This window comes from Gamsiella multidivaricata (genome assembly GCF_025024155.1).
Source record: "Gamsiella multidivaricata strain RSA 2152 chromosome Unknown BC939scaffold_1, whole genome shotgun sequence".
NCBI classification, from domain to species: domain Eukaryota; kingdom Fungi; phylum Mortierellomycota; class Mortierellomycetes; order Mortierellales; family Mortierellaceae; genus Gamsiella; species Gamsiella multidivaricata.
The window spans coordinates 1,049,414-1,065,115 of NW_026251709.1; the positions used below are offsets into that span (position 1 = coordinate 1,049,414).

The 15,702-nt window shown below is 48.0% G+C and overlaps 8 protein-coding genes across 8 annotated transcripts; 4 read left to right on the forward strand and 4 right to left on the reverse strand.

Annotated features, from left to right (window-relative positions):
* Nucleotides 1-781: 781 nt before the first annotated feature.
* On the reverse strand, nt 782-1,921 carry BC939DRAFT_434628 (uncharacterized protein; the record flags this gene model as incomplete). The annotated part of the gene is made up of 3 exons (XM_051553388.1): nt 1,380-1,921; nt 1,175-1,326; nt 782-1,024 (listed from the first exon to the last, which is right to left on the reverse strand). Exons 1-3 carry the CDS (start codon nt 1,642-1,644, stop codon nt 782-784), a joined length of 660 nt encoding a protein of 219 aa, XP_051417997.1. The 5' UTR covers nt 1,645-1,921.
* Nucleotides 1,922-3,941: 2,020 nt separating this feature from the next.
* BC939DRAFT_9268 (uncharacterized protein) lies at nt 3,942-4,853 on the forward strand. The gene is made up of 3 exons (XM_051562000.1): nt 3,942-4,153; nt 4,262-4,624; nt 4,723-4,853. Exons 1-2 carry the CDS (start codon nt 4,049-4,051, stop codon nt 4,598-4,600), a joined length of 444 nt encoding a protein of 147 aa, XP_051417998.1. The 5' UTR covers nt 3,942-4,048; the 3' UTR covers nt 4,601-4,624; nt 4,723-4,853.
* Nucleotides 4,854-4,899: 46 nt separating this feature from the next.
* On the forward strand, nt 4,900-6,095 carry BC939DRAFT_9182 (uncharacterized protein). Its single transcript, XM_051561996.1, has 5 exons — nt 4,900-4,945; nt 5,036-5,223; nt 5,355-5,541; nt 5,641-5,829; nt 5,963-6,095. The coding sequence occupies exons 2-5, from the start codon at nt 5,201-5,203 to the stop codon at nt 6,029-6,031; spliced, it is 468 nt and encodes a 155-aa protein (XP_051417999.1). The 5' UTR covers nt 4,900-4,945; nt 5,036-5,200; the 3' UTR covers nt 6,032-6,095.
* Nucleotides 6,096-6,377: 282 nt separating this feature from the next.
* Nucleotides 6,378-7,503, forward strand: BC939DRAFT_9135 (uncharacterized protein). Its single transcript, XM_051561993.1, has 2 exons — nt 6,378-7,172; nt 7,259-7,503. The coding sequence occupies exons 1-2, from the start codon at nt 6,638-6,640 to the stop codon at nt 7,405-7,407; spliced, it is 684 nt and encodes a 227-aa protein (XP_051418000.1). The 5' UTR covers nt 6,378-6,637; the 3' UTR covers nt 7,408-7,503.
* A 119-nt stretch (nt 7,504-7,622) lies between these two features.
* BC939DRAFT_9338 (uncharacterized protein) lies at nt 7,623-9,541 on the forward strand. The gene is made up of 3 exons (XM_051562004.1): nt 7,623-7,812; nt 7,959-7,992; nt 8,126-9,541. Exons 1-3 carry the CDS (start codon nt 7,757-7,759, stop codon nt 9,449-9,451), a joined length of 1,416 nt encoding a protein of 471 aa, XP_051418001.1. The 5' UTR covers nt 7,623-7,756; the 3' UTR covers nt 9,452-9,541.
* A 1-nt stretch (nt 9,542) lies between these two features.
* Nucleotides 9,543-11,514, reverse strand: BC939DRAFT_9131 (uncharacterized protein). The gene has a single exon (XM_051561992.1). The coding sequence runs from the start codon at nt 11,456-11,458 to the stop codon at nt 9,914-9,916; it is 1,545 nt and encodes a 514-aa protein (XP_051418002.1). The 5' UTR covers nt 11,459-11,514; the 3' UTR covers nt 9,543-9,913.
* On the reverse strand, nt 9,546-9,991 carry BC939DRAFT_434654 (uncharacterized protein). The gene has a single exon (XM_051553389.1). It carries the CDS (start codon nt 9,797-9,799, stop codon nt 9,641-9,643), a length of 159 nt encoding a protein of 52 aa, XP_051418003.1. The 5' UTR covers nt 9,800-9,991; the 3' UTR covers nt 9,546-9,640.
* A 1,201-nt stretch (nt 11,515-12,715) lies between the features above and the next one.
* Nucleotides 12,716-13,257, reverse strand: BC939DRAFT_524467 (uncharacterized protein; the record flags this gene model as incomplete). Its single annotated transcript, XM_051561263.1, has 2 exons — nt 12,716-13,018; nt 13,125-13,257. The coding sequence occupies 2 exons, from the start codon at nt 13,255-13,257 to the stop codon at nt 12,768-12,770; spliced, it is 384 nt and encodes a 127-aa protein (XP_051418004.1). The 3' UTR covers nt 12,716-12,767.
* Nucleotides 13,258-15,702: the final 2,445 nt, after the last annotated feature.

A 15,702-nucleotide genomic window follows, 5' to 3' on the forward strand; every position in this document is an offset into this window, starting at 1 on the left:
TACGCACCAACCACGAACGCTTGACCAGCATCGAGTGTCAGGATCTTGATATCGCTTGGGTTGACTCCTGGCCAGAACTGTTCGATGTCCTCCTCGGTCCGGATAACGTTACGAACCTCTTGGAGGTAGAATCTGTGCCTCCGGCTGTCGACACGATCCTGAGCGGCAGACGATCGTCTGGTAACCTCCTGTATCGTACAGATTGCAGCTCCTTCAACTTGAAGGTCGACAGGTACAATCCCAATCCATCTGTCATTGGGGATCCCCTGGAGATATACCCGTTCTCGACGTAGTCTCTTGGCTGGAACTCAGGTTCCTCAAGCTGTTGCAAGTGCTTCTCGAGTTTCTTGAGGGACCGTAATTTGATTTTGGCTCGGCGACCTGCTCTCCGTTTCTGGCAACCCTTCAGGCCTTTAGGATCAATATCGGCGACAAAGTTCTTGATCAAGAACCCGGGCTCTTTCTCGCCCATCCAGCTGTGGACCTCGTCGACAGAAGCATGGAATCCGTCCTCGGTTGCCAGATTTATAAGCCTCTGCATAAGCGCTCCACCTCTCTTGAAGAAGAACCCAGCCAGCTCTCTCTCAGAGAATCCGACATACGGTTGCCTGGACGACGTCATAGGGATAGTCCTTCTGGGGTTCGGAGACAACTTGTTCAGAGTCAGGTAGTTCTCGATGGCCGAGAGATCCTCCCGAATCTGGATTTTCGCGTTGGGCTTGTCCAGCTGCCTTTGATTGGCCCTCTTCATCAACTAAAAATTGAAGATTAATAAAAAAAATTAAACACGTTCTAGAGCCAATGAACACCTGTATTGATGACATGCCACTTCAAGTCTTACCATCTTGTGGAGATCGCAGGTTCCAGTCTTGTACATTCGTTTAAGCCCAGCCTTCAGCTGTCCGACTACGGATCGGACTAGGTCCGTGGGTGTGAACGGCATTCTTTCGTTGATCTCAGCCCGAGTCCGCGGCGGATTGTACAGATGAAGTTCTTCAAGACGCTTGATGAACTTGACGACCTCCTGTTTTGTTGGGATGTTGCCAGAGCACAGATAAACAAGAAAGCTTGAAAGGAAATGCCGCTGCGCTTGGTCACTCCCGCCTGATCCTCCCATATCGGTGTCATCCTCCTCAACATTGCCCTCATCCTCCTCGTCCTCGTCCTCGTCCACAATGCCAGCAATCTGATTCCCATCCTCGTCTTCCTCCACGGCATCATCGGCGTTGTTCTCGACATCCTTCATGGTGACTCGCGGACATATCAGATCGAGAAAGGTCCGATCCTGAGCATCCAGTCCCTCAAGTCCTTTTTCGACCAGGCGTTCTAAGTATTCCCAATCAACATCTGGGCCTTGCGCTTGATGCGAGCCGTCTCACTTGCAGCATCCAAGAGGACAGACTTCACCTCGTGTTGGAGACTGTTTTGGCTGGGAAGAGCTTGCTCGATATTGGCGGATAGAGTGCCGATGTGCAGAGAGGTCGCCGGGTGCTGGTAGGCCAACATCCTAGTGATTTTCAACTTGTAGGTTTCCGCTGTTAAAGTTGATAACGATTTTGGCGCAGGCTTTTGCTTTTGCTTTGGCTTCGGTTTCTCAGTCTTGGGTTCAGGCTCCTTGAAAGGCTTCCAGACGTATTGTTTCATCTTTGCTGGCGGTGATCGCCGTTTCGTTTTGGCCCGATCTTGTCGTTTAAACGAGTATCGAGGGCGGTTTTTCTTGGGAACTCAGGTTCGTGGCAAAGCAGAGTGACCGACTTCTTCCTGAGGTGAAGACGGACCTTGGGTCGTGGTTAAAGCAAGCCGCTGTGTTTGTTGGGTGACCGCGGCGAACTGCTGTGATTGCTGCCCAGTAGCTGGCTGGGAAAGGGAAGAAACCTGAGAGTCCGTCTGACGATCCCTAATGAACACCGGCGACTCCACAGTCTTGAAATGGCTCGGTGTCTGGGGTGATCTCAGGCGCACGATTTGCACGTTGGTTGAGCTAGTTAATTTGAAAAAAAAAAAAAAAAAAAAAAAAAAAATCAGTCAAACAAGTCTCTACAGACAACATGGAACAGAGCAACCACAACAAAAATAAAAATATTACCTCCTTTGAGGCGGACGACTTTTCTTGGGCTGCTCGTAACGGGAACAAAGGTCTTTGAACCTGTCCCAGAGATCGTTGAAAGACGGGCCTACTGGAGTGGAGGTTTGGGAGACAAGAGTCTACTTCTTATCGACAAAGACCCGCAAGGATACATGAAAATCCTCGTTTGTTGTGTTCTTGGTCGAGACCTTGACGTGGTTCAGATAGGCGGCCACAATGGCTTCTGTGTCTGAAGAAGAAACAAAAAAAAAAAAAGAAAAAAAGGTTATTTTTCCTGTTACATTGTCCCAAAACCATAATCGCTCGTCTTATTTTTTTTTTTTTTGACCTTACTGGGTGCATCGAGGCTCTTGATAATGGAAAAGTTTGTTGCTGGTCCCAGGGAATATATATTGCGGTTGTAGTCGTTCGACGACACCACTGCAAGGGCCGTGGGTTGAGTTCGAGTCAATCCAAGTACTGGCAAACATCGTTGAGCTTGTACTTCAGGACCAAGTATTTAGAGATAGGACGCCAAAGAGTCAAGGCAGAATCATAGCCCAACATGTCGCTTTCAGCAGAAATTGCGACATTCTCTGGCCCACAGTCAAACGCGATCGCGACATCCGCCTCTGTCTCACAGATGCGTACTGACCAGCCGGCCTGCTGAAGGTACCCGATGAATGTTTGACGATCCTCCAAAGACCAGTAGAAGTGGCCGAGAGACTTATCCTAACGTCAACGAAGTGGCATTTTCGCGGCTTGCTGCCGTCCTTCATGATGCTTTCGAGCTTGTCGAGGCTTTCAGTACATTTGGAGGCAGCCTTGCTCCGAGATTCCTTGCGCTGCTTCGCCCTCTCCTGCTTCTCTAGTGCTGGCCCGCCGTCGATGTACAGGACCAGGTTCGTTTTAGAGCCAAACCCCAAGACATGCTGTTCAAGCCTTGCATGGGCCTTCTCTGCGGTACAATGGGCATAGGCGTTTTTGATGACGCCGTAAAAGGACAACACGTCGACGAGACCTCTCCGACTGCCCAGGGCAGACACCATCGCCGACTTGTGTATCACCCGAGGAGAATGGCCTTCTCTTCGTAGAAAAGCGAATCCGTCTTTTAGGCCCATTGTCGTTTACATGAGAAATAGAGAGAAGTGATGTAGAAAGTGAGCCGAGAGAATAATAAATTCGAAAGTTTGTGTGAGATAATGTATGCGTGGGGAAGTGAATGAGAGGGTGTGGAGCAGAGATATCAGCGGATTGATTTTTTTGGTGAGACGCTGTCAATTATGACTATTTTGTTAAGCAAAACTCCTATAGTTGACAGCGTCTCACCAAAAAAATCAAGCCGCTGATATCTCTGGTGTGGAGAAAGGGGTGCATGTGAAGATGCGTGTGAACCATTCTGTTCTTGACCCCAAGCCACCAGGAGTTTGAAGTGGCTACTTCTTGTTGACTTTACTTTTGCGCCTCTATTCTATTGACCCAAACCTCGAAGCTGTGGTATCCAGCCGCCTCTTCCGTTGAATGTGCAGTCACACTCCAGAGGGGCTGGGCGAGAATCTCTTCCTCACCCTTGAAGCACACTTCGTCCTCAACATTTCCTAAAAAGGATGGAGGCCTCCACAACCTCAGATGTCCGCTCTCTGACATGGTGCAGTCTTGGTCCACGGCGTAGCAGGGTGGGTACGAGATAAGAGACGGGTACGGAGAGAGTGAATGAAAGAGAATATCCGCGAAGTGATATTGCGCATCTGAGGTTGTGGAGGCCTCCATCCTTTTTAGGACGAAGTGTGCTTCAAGGGTGAGGAAGAGATTCTCGCCCAGCCCCTCTGGAGTGTGACTGCACATTCAACGGAAGAGGCGGCTGGGTATCACAGCTTCCCAAACCTCTCCCTGTCTTCCTCTCTCCCATCGGTTGCCCCTGCATTGCCATTCCTCTCTTGTTCTCATCTTCACTATCTACACCTGTTGTCACCACATTCAAGGATGAGTGGACTCAAATTAAAAGACATTTTTATTGATCCAAGTGATTTCAAATCTCGAGATCTCGTTGTGCCCAACGCATTCCCGCGTGAACAGGATGTGTGGATGGTTAGATTCACCCCGGAAGACTTCAGGGCGTTCTGGTTTCAAGAGTAAGCCGCCATTCAATTTGTTCCCTGCTCTGAACGAGGACCTAATCGCGACATCCGAAAACAGCCCGGCGACACTCTCCTCCCTCTCCATATCACCGTTCCTGGTACCAATGGTAGACCAAAGACCTACGACTGGAGCTTCCGCTTTCAATGCAGAAGGCACGGTCCTCCCAGACCCTTGGCGCTCAACCGACCATCTGTTGGCACTGGATGTCCTGTTGAGATTCGGATGAAAAAATTTGTCGGCATGGATGCGGTGCTTGTGGATTACCGGTGGCAGCACAACCATGACCTTTCGGCCCAGACCTTGTCAAATATGCCCATGGGTGCGAATGAACGCAACTGGATCAAGCTGAAGGTGGCGGAAGGTAGCGACTGGAAGGGGATACGAACTATGCTGTGAATGGGTAAAAACTCGATGTCAGAGGTACAGTTTTTATGCTGTCATGTGTTATTGAGTTGAGCCGTTGTCATACAACTTCTCATTTCTATCTCTTGGCTCTTTTATCCTTTAACAACACATAGATCAAAGCGAAGAAATCTGGCGGTATTGTCCCTCCAGCATTTTGCCTGTCCTATGAAGATGTGAGACAAACGGTATATCGTGAACGGATAAAGAACTCTCGAAAATCATTAAATACAACGACAAGCGTGCAAACCTGGATCGAAGCTATCAACGAATACGGAGAGAACTTGGCGCTCTAAGAAAACATGTAAAGACCCGCATCTCCGGCAATTCCAACTGAAGGTACCCTTTTTTAGAAGCAAGAAGTTCTAGGGTTTCGTATCGGTCTCGATCTCTTACTCGTTCTATATTTTTCCTTCAATGATTTTTAAGGTCATGAGCGACAGCACTAAAATCGTGTGTATGGACTCAACACACAAAACCGTCAAATAATCATTGAAGCCAGATCCAAAAAACGATAAGAGATTCGTCTCCGCGTATCTGTTCACTCTTTTGGTGAAAGATGTGAAGACGCAATTGGGTGTGCCAATTGCGTTCATGGTATGCAATTCTGAATCAACGTAAGTACTACCGTTTTGTACAAAATGTATCTTTCTTTCGCCTTTCCAAAGCACAAAATATAAAAACAACTGGGTTTCTATCATGCTCTGCTGGCTCACATTCCTCATATTTTATTTCTGAACTGCAATAGGGATGTTCTCAGGACCTGGCTGACTTGGGTCAAAGACGAGTGTGGCCTAAACCCATCAAAGTTTATGATCGACTGCTCTGTCGTCGAGACTGAAGCTCTCAAGCAAACGTTTCGCTCGTTAGATATTTATTACTGCAAGTTTCATGTTGGTCAAGCTTGGGAGCGGAAAATGCGGGACCTTCACAGTGTAAATGCATATGGCAAAGAAAAGAATTCTCCTGTCCGCCGAAGTCACTCTGTTATTCCATTCGTCTTCTAATATTTTCAGCTCTTTGATATGCCCCAGGTTGCAGAAAGCGATGCCATGCGGAAATCACTGAACGGGATCCTAAACGCTCTGTCGGACGAGGACCGAGGACTGAAGTGGAAGGCGTTCACAACCAATTTTTCACCATCTGCAGACGCTTTTATTACCTATCTCGAGAAATGGATGGAACCAACAAGACTTGCGAAATGGGCTCTATATCTTCGATCGGTGAGCATGAACAGGTCGTTTGTACGTTGCCAAGGTTTGTTGACGATCCAACTCTGTTAATTTTTGTATTTTTCATATTTTTCATATTTTTCATATTTTTCATATTTTTCATTTTTTTTTTTGGCGTCGTTAGGATTGCCAACACAATGATACCAACAATTTAGTTGAGAACTGGCACAAGACGCTGAGTCACAGTACCTGAGAAGTGAGAGGAATCTGCGTCCAGATGATCTTGTGCACTTGTTGCAAGGGGTGGTGAACATCGACTTCAGGACCCTCTACTTCAAAAGACTCAACAACATGATACCGCATAAACTGTCCTCATACAATTTAAAGGAGAAAGCGAAGGCAGACGCTGTCAACTTCAACACTGCTCAGACTATGGTCATACCAAACACAGACGAACAAAAGGTATAGTATCGGTATCGATACCCCGGTTGTCAGGGCTCTGGACAATGGCATTAACGGTATCTTATTAACATTCCTATTTTACCTAGTTCAAGGTCCAGTCCTTCGCTGTTGTAAACAATCCTATAGCTGTCAATAGGGTAATCAGTAACACGTATGACGTCCGCACAGATGAAGAATTCACCGTCCTTACTGCCTGTCGCTGCAACTATTATGCTCAACATCAGGCGCCGTGCAAACATATGTATCTAACCGCAAAGGTTTTCACATTGACATTCTCAGCTCGTTCTTTTCAGTCATTCGCCGCTGTTTCCTTCACCCTGACACAACAGTCGCATGTATCAACTTCGAACGACATTTGATCACCTGTCAGTTTCCCAAGGCAACGACGATTCTGCACATGGACGGACCTTCTCCTGCTGAGAAGAACGCGACCAACGAAGAACGTCAATCAAAACGCACAAAAGCCCTTTCCAAGGCCAACAAGCTCTTGACCAACATGGAAGAGACCCTCGAGAACAACAGAAAACTACGGAAACAGCAGTTCAAGACTGTCAACAAAGCCATTGTCGACCCCTATTTCAATCATGATCTCCGCCAAGCACTTGCCCAGCATCTTGTCACAAATGGCTGGAATGTCTGCAGATGCCGTTCGGAAGCAGATACCCGCATTGAGTCCATTTGCCAGCAACAGGATATTGTCATCACTCGTGACAGTGACTCGCTTATCTACAGCAACATCACCACAATCTGGAGACCCTTTGGCCGAAACCGGTACCTCGTCTATAATGTCCCGGAACTGTTACGCCACCTTCAGCTCTCAAGAGCAGGATTGACTACCCTTGGAGTCGTTACCCAGAACGACTACGGCAAGGGGATCCACAAGCTCGGTGTCAAGGCAAATTTTATGATTATTTTGGCTCTGGAAAAGGACGGTAAGCCGAAATAGACTATGTATTCTCCCTTGTTTTCATTGCCTTATTCATCTCCATCTCACCATTTTTATTTTTCTTTTGTTCAGTTCCGTCGACGGCTGCGAGTGTTCAGGAGCTTGTTCAGGCCTACTTGGTACACACTACTATATCTAGCAAGCACCCGACAGAGAGACTATTTGACTCGGCTATTTGGATCTTTACCGTACAGCAGTGTACGACTCTTACTCTATCCTAAGTGGTGAGAAAGCTTGATATTGAGATTTTCCTTCCGATCATGGAGATAATGATATATGTCCAGTAACTCGACTTGCTTCTTCAGGGTGTGAGGGGCCCTGACCATTGGGATCTCGAACTGGTTGACTTCAGGAAATGCAATGTATGTGTCCATATCTTTGCGCCTGGCACAATCCAAAAGCAAGCTGTATTTCAGTCGACGAGCGTGTTCGGTATCTTCAAGTTTGCGCTTGGTGTATTTATGATTCTTGACAGGAGGATGTACAAGAGTTGGTTTTTGTTTTTTGCTTGACGTCGTTGCTTGGATCGAGAGCGACCCATATTGTCGTTTTTGGTAAGTTTTTGTAGCCATGGTGTTGAGATGTATAGAATGCAACATGAAAGACGTGTCCATGGGGAACAAGAAGTACGCAACATGTGACTGAATATGTGACTGTATTTTTTTCTCTTTAGAAAGTCCACCAATTCAATCTGAAATTAAGTTTCGACTGTACTTTTTTTTTTGTTCTTTCTTCCATTATCTCATCTCTTCGCACACGTCTCATCACTTAGAAGACTGGAAATGAAATTACCATCAAATGCAACGGTAGGAGCAGCTGCACCAGACTAGCCACTTTGGACCGTCCTTCCCGCATCCAGGAAATTTTTCTGATGATCACAATTGAAATAGATGATCCCTCAAACATGAGCTAATTATAAGGTTGTTGCCATCACTCTAGGTCCTCAGACGGTCGTTCTATGCAATCGCCCTTGCTTGCGGGATAGTGTTGATGATCCGTGTACACAACATCATGCTCTATCGACTGACAACTGCCAGGAGGATCGAGGGCTACACGAATCTCAAAGTTGTCGAGAAACCCTCTGTCTGCCCCTTGCCCCGAGGTGCCACAGTCTGCGTCCATTCAGAAGCAAGCAAGGCCACCTTAGTCGACATTTGCGGAGACTTCTCAGCTTCGACTGGCAGCTGCCAAGACAAAACTTATGGATCTATCGTCACCACCAAGGACCACATCGGCGACATCAGCGAATATACCCTTAGAATCATTGTTCAAGGAAAAGGGTCGGAACTCGGAGATGCCGTCGACAAGTTTGTCCAAAGACGGTCTCGATGGATAGTTGATATCATGCAAGGCGATGGATACGAGCTATTGACGACATTCGACGACCCCCGCCGTCTCGCCTTTATGTCACAACTAGATCTTATTCAACACCGATGTGCCAACTTCTTCAACGGAGCAATTAACGGCAACGGATTTGGATCCAAATGGCACACAGTAGCTCTGGGTCTCTCTTTCGGTCTGTACCACAACATGACCCTGATGACCCCCGAAGTTCTCAGCAACTTTATACCTCTGACATCATGCACCGAGGCAGACATGGAGCGAGCGTTCAAGAAAACCCCTCCAGAGCATCTATTCGCCAACTGGAACGAGTCAACCATCAATTTCCAGACAGTTGGCAATGACCTCGGTGATATGGCCGGCCAGTCATACCTCAAGACGAAGACGCCTGGATTTGAGGACAAGGACCTATTCTGGTTAAGAACTATGGTGGCCTACTACGCCACTCGACCCAATTATCATTTCCGAGAGCAGTTTCGACAGTATTCTCCGATCCGGACTCCTTGCATGTCTGTTCATGTGCGACACTCTGACAAGCATTGGGAGGCAGCGCTTTTGGAGTTTCCCGATTACATGAGCAAGGCTGAGGAGTACAAGAGCCAGACTGGGGTTTCGAACATCTACATCATGTCGGACGACGGCAAAGTCATAAAGTCTACCGAGCAGTACAAGAACTTCCGATTTCAGTACCTGGACATGCCTAGGCCGAACGAAGCGTGGTACACCGAAAAGGCGCGAGGCATGCCTGTGGATATGCTCGAGAGAGATTTCCTGCTGGATGTTTACGCTGCCGCCCAATGTGAGCATCAGATTCTCACCTATTCAAGTAACGTTGGCAGATTGATCGGCGAGCTCTCGTACGCTATACGCAATAAGGAGCCGTCCTTGGTTTCGCTAGATAAAGAGTGGTCAATGTGGCCCTGAGGTGGACTGAAGAAGCGAAATAAAAACTACATTACGTATTTGATAGACTAATCCTGAACTTCCCCAGTAGCGTTGCGAAAGTGAAGCTCTTGCAAACAGTATCGGTGGGTCAGAAATCAGAAATAAATTTTTGATTTTTGACCTGATGGTTCAGCCACACGTATCTCACCAAAAAATCACTTGATACTACTAAGTATCAAAGTGGCTGAAGGTACACAGCTCGTTAGGGTTGATATATAACCGCCTGCGGGTTCGAGGGCTCTTTTTTTGCAATGATGAATGGTAAGCAAAGGGCGTTGACGAAGTGTTCATTCGGTGGGAGGGGGGAGGGGGCATGCAATGAGCCATGTAGCAATGTAGCAATGTAGCAACAGCTAACTTCTTTTCAAGTATGGCGGAGTATTATCTAGCAATCTAGCAATATAGCAATAGTATATCTCATGTTTTAAGTCGCGTGTTCCTCTAGGCATTCTCCTCCTGCTCCTCCTCGTCCTCCAGCTGCGGGCCTGGCTGCCCCAGCTGCCCCATACCCTTAGCGACGTTCAGGTAATATCTGTTCAAGGTCATGACCCTCAGTTGATCCTCCACGACCTGCAAGGCTGACTCCTCCCTTGCCTCCAACGTCGCCCCTTCGGTGTTCAGTACCAAATCCAAGATGGGGTACACGATTGTCTTCTTGAACGAGAATGTTTTCGCCAGCGTGTTACCATGCCCTTTGCGCCATTTGGATTTAAACGTCTTATTCAAGATCCAAAGTGATGGCCGCCCGTCTACGCCCCTGAACCATTCATCCCATTGTCGTTGAAGTGGTTCATTGCGCGGCAGCATTGTAACGTCGACGAGATCCACACTATTAGGTGGATAGTGTACATACCGGGACCCTAATTCTTCTTCGAGCACCATCCGTCTCTCCTTCAAGGACTGCTGTCTAGGAGCTGCTGGGGCTGCTGGGGCTGCTGGAGCTACCGGTGCTGCTGGTGCTACTGGTGCTGTTGGTGCTACAGGCGGAATCTGTTGCCCCTGCTGCTGCCCCGGCTGCTGCTGATGCCCCATAATCGACTGCAGTCCAAGGTGAGCAGTGTGACTAATCGAAGTCGATATGTCTTGTATAATTCCAAACATCCGAGCTACTAGCTCCTTATTACAGCTGTTGTTGTGGGTGACATAGCTGCTGAACTGGTTGACAAGGAGGTGTTCGAGGCGCTTTACTTGCTGGGCTGCCTGGTTGTTGCTTTCTTGAAAGGGATGGCGAAGTTCGCTTTCGGCTCGACTCATTCTGTTGTTCATCCTGCTGAATTCGTTATGGAGAGCTGGGGCATTGACGGAAAGACTGTCCGTCATGGGAGATCTTGCGGTTTCCATACTCCTTAGCAAGGTTTCCTTGAACTCCAAAAACAAGGGTCCTTTGAAGACGCTGTGCTGAAGGATGCGATGGTCCCCATACAGGAACGGCTCATTGGGGAGGCTCATAAGTGCGACGGCATTCTGCAAGACGACTTTGCGTAGGTGGGCCAGAAGTAGCAGCATCCTGATTTTAAGAATATCGGAGAACGAGATTGCCATTCGCTTGGTCGACTGCCGCTTATGATACACGTTTCTGTCCATCATCACGTTTTCGAGCCATTGCAGCCAATCCTCGCGTCCTTCACGCTCCTTGAAGTGATCTTCGATGAACGGAAAAACCTGCCGCTGAAGCTCAGGTGGTGGTATTACAGTGTTCCGGGCCGGCCATAGACGTTCATTAGGGTGTGTACAGCCAGCCATCTGGAATGCAACCTTGTGCGGGATTCTGATCAAGTAATGTGTCGAGACGCGGCCATGACCCCAACTACCATGTTGCTCGATCGCAGATATCTCTGCACCAGCATCCTGGGCATGGCGAGCCCCAGCGCCACGGTGAGCATGAGTGGGTTTCGAGGTAACGGCTCCTGCATCCTCCCATAGCTCTTTTGAGGCCCGGTAGTGGGCTGCAGCCGACAGCTTAGACTTGTTATCCTTGCCAGGCATTAGGTAGTACGCAATCCATCCGTCATCATCGAAAGGTGATCTACCATGCTATAGAGAGATAGGAAGGGACAGAAAGGTATTATTAAATATTTATAAAAAAAAAATGATATTATTGGGCAGAAAGCAGTATCAAGCGTTGCATACCATCCATTGCTCGAACAAGTAGAATGCAAGGCTATTGACAGGACAAATCTCGACGTCCTTATTGCGTACAACAGCTCCGAAATTTTCCTTGCCCTCGCGATTGGTTTTTCCTTGTAACATCGAAAGGACGACCCCTAAGGCAAAGTACCCGTCCTGAGTGTTGAGACGAAAAGCATGCGATGAGATATCTCCCAATGTCGCCATCCTCATATTCTCTCCGCGAGCCATCATAAAATGGGACCAGGATGCATTGAGTCGTTGATGAAGTCCCACTAGTTTATGACGCCGACTACCTCGAAATCGCTGGTAGTTATGGCTCCAGCCTTTCCGCATGACTTGTTTGAGTGATTCGAGCTCGTACCCGTCTTCGATTGTCAAGCTTGCCGCATGAGCCGACTTCCTGGTATTCGCAATCCTTAGCCTATAGCTCTTCATGAGTCCTCTGATGTTTCTGGATCGTGAATGCGGTTCTGAGTGCATGGCAGCATTCGAAGGATCTGCCTTCTGAGATTCGTATAGATCGCAAGCAGCCTTGATGTAAGCATCCACGGTCTCATAAGAAGGAAGTTTGTCGGTCTCGTCCAAGGGATCCACTTGCGCACCTGACATAGCTTTCCTCTTCTTTCTTCGTAGGACACGTATTGGATAGACACCTTCATCCTCATCCGTTTCCTCGGCCAAATTCTCAGCCATATAAACCTGGAATCGTTTTGAGAGTACGAGATGATCCGTGTATCCCTTTCGAGTGCACCACTCCTGGAGAAGCCCCAGAAATATCCGTATAGATAGATTAGTACGATTGCGAAGCGTCTGTTTTCCAGTGACATGGCCACTCTCTAGTCCAACACTTACTCTCCAATGGGACTGGTACCGCGAGTATATATTTTCCGTACTCGCACGCAGCCAAGTTACTATGACGCTGTGTCTGAAGCTCCATTTCGACGCGATATTCATTGAGTGCCAAGTTCCTGGATCGCTGCGCTTCTGCCAATCTGTGCTGCTTGGCCATGAAGGCCTTGGAGCTGGTTGTGCTGGAGGCCTTGGAAGTGAATGTGGACAGTTGCTGTGCAGTCTGGTCGCCGGATTCCATTGTTGCCCTCCTGCGAGCAGGTCGCGCCTTCCCTGGTGCTTGTTCCGCCTTTCTCTTGCTACGTCTATCCAGCAGTTATTCCCGACACTCCTCCTCGTCACTCATTGCAACACTGGTGCCATCGACGTCGTCTAAGCCATAGTCTGTATCCTCATCTGTCGTATCGTCGTCCGTGTCGTCTTCTTGATCAACGCGTTCAGCAAACGTCGGGTCGTCGCGCTCTACATAGATATTGCCAGACGATCCCTCGAGTACATCGCTATATGCATAGGCATAGTCTGGCGTGTCTACTGAGTCTCCGAAAGCCTGGCACGAAGCGGCAGCAGCTATATACATGAATATACGACCGGTGGATGCGAAGAAGGAATAGTAAGTTGGTGTTGTCGATCGGTGTGATGAGTAGCGTTTCAGCTGGCTAATGTCAGAGCATACCATCACCTTGACCAGCATGTGCAATGTCGACTCCATTGGCAGAGAAAGAGGAGAAAGAGGAGAAAGAGGCACTTGTGGAAGCCCCTTCTCCGTTGTCTCTTGGTCTATTGGTGGAAATAGAGTTATGGTCCATGGTGTGCGTTGTGCGACTGATGCAGGAGATGGTGATGCTGGTCTGTCACCAGCGCGGACTGGTCTAGATGTGCCAATCATCCACGCGCAGAATAGGCAACAAAATGGGCCGCGATGCATGGGCATGAACATGTTTGAAAAAAATCAGGAAAAAAAACGTTGCGCGTACTCTCTGCTCCGCACTAGCGCTGACAAAGAGAAGAGCGGTGGGAAATGACCATGCAGTGCAGGGTGAAGTAGATTGTTGATATGGATCGCGGACCAAAGAATTAGAGATGAGGGAGGCCGGGATGGATCCTCATCAACATGGATGAAAAAAAAGGAAAAAAAAGGAAAAGTAGGCGCTCCCTCTGAAGCGCGTGCCAGGTCCATGTAATATTTTGCACGGGTCTACTGCGGGAATCAAGACACACGCCAAAAAAAAAGACACAATGAGCGATGGAAATGACCATGCTGGGTGGTGTAGAAGATGGATGTTGATGGTGCACTAAATAAGTAGAACTGAGGAAGGCTGGGCTACATCCTCATCAAAAAGTGTGATCTCCCTCTGCAGTGCGTGCCCGGGTCTACTACGGCGAGCTAGACAAAAACATGGTGCAAGAGCGGACTGATAGAACACTGTATTAAACTATTTTTTGGAACGAGTCTACATGTGGCCCTGAAAAATGTGGTAAGCAACGCGAACTTGTCTCCTCATCCTCTTCAGTGCCACATCCCAACTGCGCGAAGGTCATCCACGTCGAGAAGAGAAGACGGAAGGCTCCCATCCTTCAAACTGCACAGTCATCATGAACGGCACTCAGATTAACACAGCGAGAGTAATTAGATGTTGCAACAACTTTTAGTCTGCATGAGTAACAGGTGTTAACCAGAACAAGTCGGCCGCGTCGAGAAGGAATTTGACAGGGTAAAGAAATGATTCCTTGGCAAATTTTTCCTTATGTTTCATTGCACTTTGAGCAATGGAGACTTTTTTTTTGTCCGGAGAGACACCTTTTTCTGCTGGATTTTTTTTTTGTCCGGAGAGACCGCCTTTTGCGCTGGAAATTTTTTTTGTCAAGCCCGCATTTCCACACAGCGCAAAGAACATTCAAAAACGCTGACAGCTTTTGCAAACAGTCAGGGGTCGGAGAGGTTCTAGGGTGGAATCTAGTTTATTCGATGATTGATTGCTATCTAAACCGATGTTTGAAGGGCTCTTTTATACTAAACACAGTTGTGTTGGAATACTCCAGAAACTGGGCGCAGCATGGTGATGACCATGACATCATTCTCGAATAAACAGTTGTGCCTGTTGCAGCTTTTGATTTATTTCAACAAGTAAGAACGTAAAAAAAACATTCCTCAGCATCAGACTCCACCACGAGAGCTGGGATATCTCCTTTTTCAGCTGTGGAACCACCACCTTTTCATTACAGCGGTACACAGTGGCTGAAACGCAACCCGCTAGCTCACCCATCACCTCTTCCAGGCCAGAAGGTCTGTCCTCACCAAGAATGCTGATCTCGAGCTTGCTTTCGAATAAACCCAAGATTTTCCGGAGGAGAACGTCGCAGGACTGACCAGTCTTCACCTTTTTTAGGATGTTCAACAGCACCTCCTTCTTCAAAACAGCGTTTTCTCCTTTTGCATTCACTTCCTTAGCGATACGGCTCAAAAGCGATGACACCAAAGAAGCATCTCCAGACCCCGGAGAGACCATACACAGCGTAAAAATTGACGCTGTTTGAGCAGACACCATATTACTGATAAAGTAAGAGGAGGCTCGACCCATTCGGTAGGAATGCTCCGAACAGAGATTAGATCGGATTTGCCGGAGGAGGTCAATTCCGAACTGCGGTGTGGATATGCCAGAGACAATGTCGGATGCCAGGTCGAAAGAACGCCTATCAACAAAAATTCTGATTTTCTCACTGCCAGCGATAGGAAAGGCGCTGCAACAAGAACCAGCAGTAAACGCGCGGTCAGAGGAGCAATTCTTGTCCAATCGTCAAACCTCAGTGGCGAGGATGTTGAAGAACTTGCAACCAATAACAAGACGATAGTCAGTCTTGTCGTGCTGAATCCGACATACGGTAGCTTGGGGGTACAACCCGGAAGTTGAAGGCTGGGAAATGGAGGAGACGCTTTGGCCAATGGAAACAGGCTTTTCAGCGTGAACGTCAACATCAAGAGCTCGGTCATACGACTCGGCAACCAAACAAAGTACTGCGTTACTATTCAGCGGATTGTAGAGGACACAACCAGCAAACAAAACGGCGGTAGCATAATTCAGGAGTGGGTTTTTAAGCCAACAGCCAGAAATTATGTTGTCCCATTCTTCCGGAAGGCGCTAACATCTTGGAAACTCAATCCAACTTGACCGAGATAGCACTCCCTCATAAGGCGAATCGGCCAAAAGCGACAACAGAGCCTCAGCAGGCTCCATTAGAGAAGGACGATCTCG

Bases quoted from the DNA above. Each gene is read 5' to 3' on its own strand.
- BC939DRAFT_9268 (XM_051562000.1), top strand. From the start codon at position 4,049: ATGAGTGGACTCAAATTAAAAGACATTTTTATTGATCCAAGTGATTTC. The intron at 4,154-4,261 runs GTTAGATTCACC...ATCCGAAAACAG, and splicing joins GTGAACAGGATGTGTGGATG to CCCGGCGACACTCTCCTCCC.
- BC939DRAFT_9182 (XM_051561996.1), top strand. From the start codon at position 5,201: ATGGTATGCAATTCTGAATCAAC. The intron at 5,224-5,354 runs GTAAGTACTACC...GAACTGCAATAG, and splicing joins GTATGCAATTCTGAATCAAC to GGATGTTCTCAGGACCTGGC. The intron at 5,542-5,640 runs GTAAATGCATAT...GATATGCCCCAG, and splicing joins AAATGCGGGACCTTCACAGT to GTTGCAGAAAGCGATGCCAT.
- BC939DRAFT_9135 (XM_051561993.1), top strand. From the start codon at position 6,638: ATGGACGGACCTTCTCCTGCTGAGAAGAACGCGACCAACGAAGAACGT. The intron at 7,173-7,258 runs GTAAGCCGAAAT...TCTTTTGTTCAG, and splicing joins TTTGGCTCTGGAAAAGGACG to TTCCGTCGACGGCTGCGAGT.
- BC939DRAFT_9338 (XM_051562004.1), top strand. From the start codon at position 7,757: ATGGTGTTGAGATGTATAGAATGCAACATGAAAGACGTGTCCATGGGG. The intron at 7,813-7,958 runs GTACGCAACATG...CTCATCACTTAG, and splicing joins GTGTCCATGGGGAACAAGAA to AAGACTGGAAATGAAATTAC. The intron at 7,993-8,125 runs GTAGGAGCAGCT...CCATCACTCTAG, and splicing joins AATTACCATCAAATGCAACG to GTCCTCAGACGGTCGTTCTA.
- BC939DRAFT_434654 (XM_051553389.1), bottom strand. From the start codon at position 9,799: ATGGCTCATTGCATGCCCCCTCCCCCCTCCCACCGAATGAACACTTCG.
- BC939DRAFT_9131 (XM_051561992.1), bottom strand. From the start codon at position 11,458: ATGCCTGGCAAGGATAACAAGTCTAAGCTGTCGGCTGCAGCCCACTAC.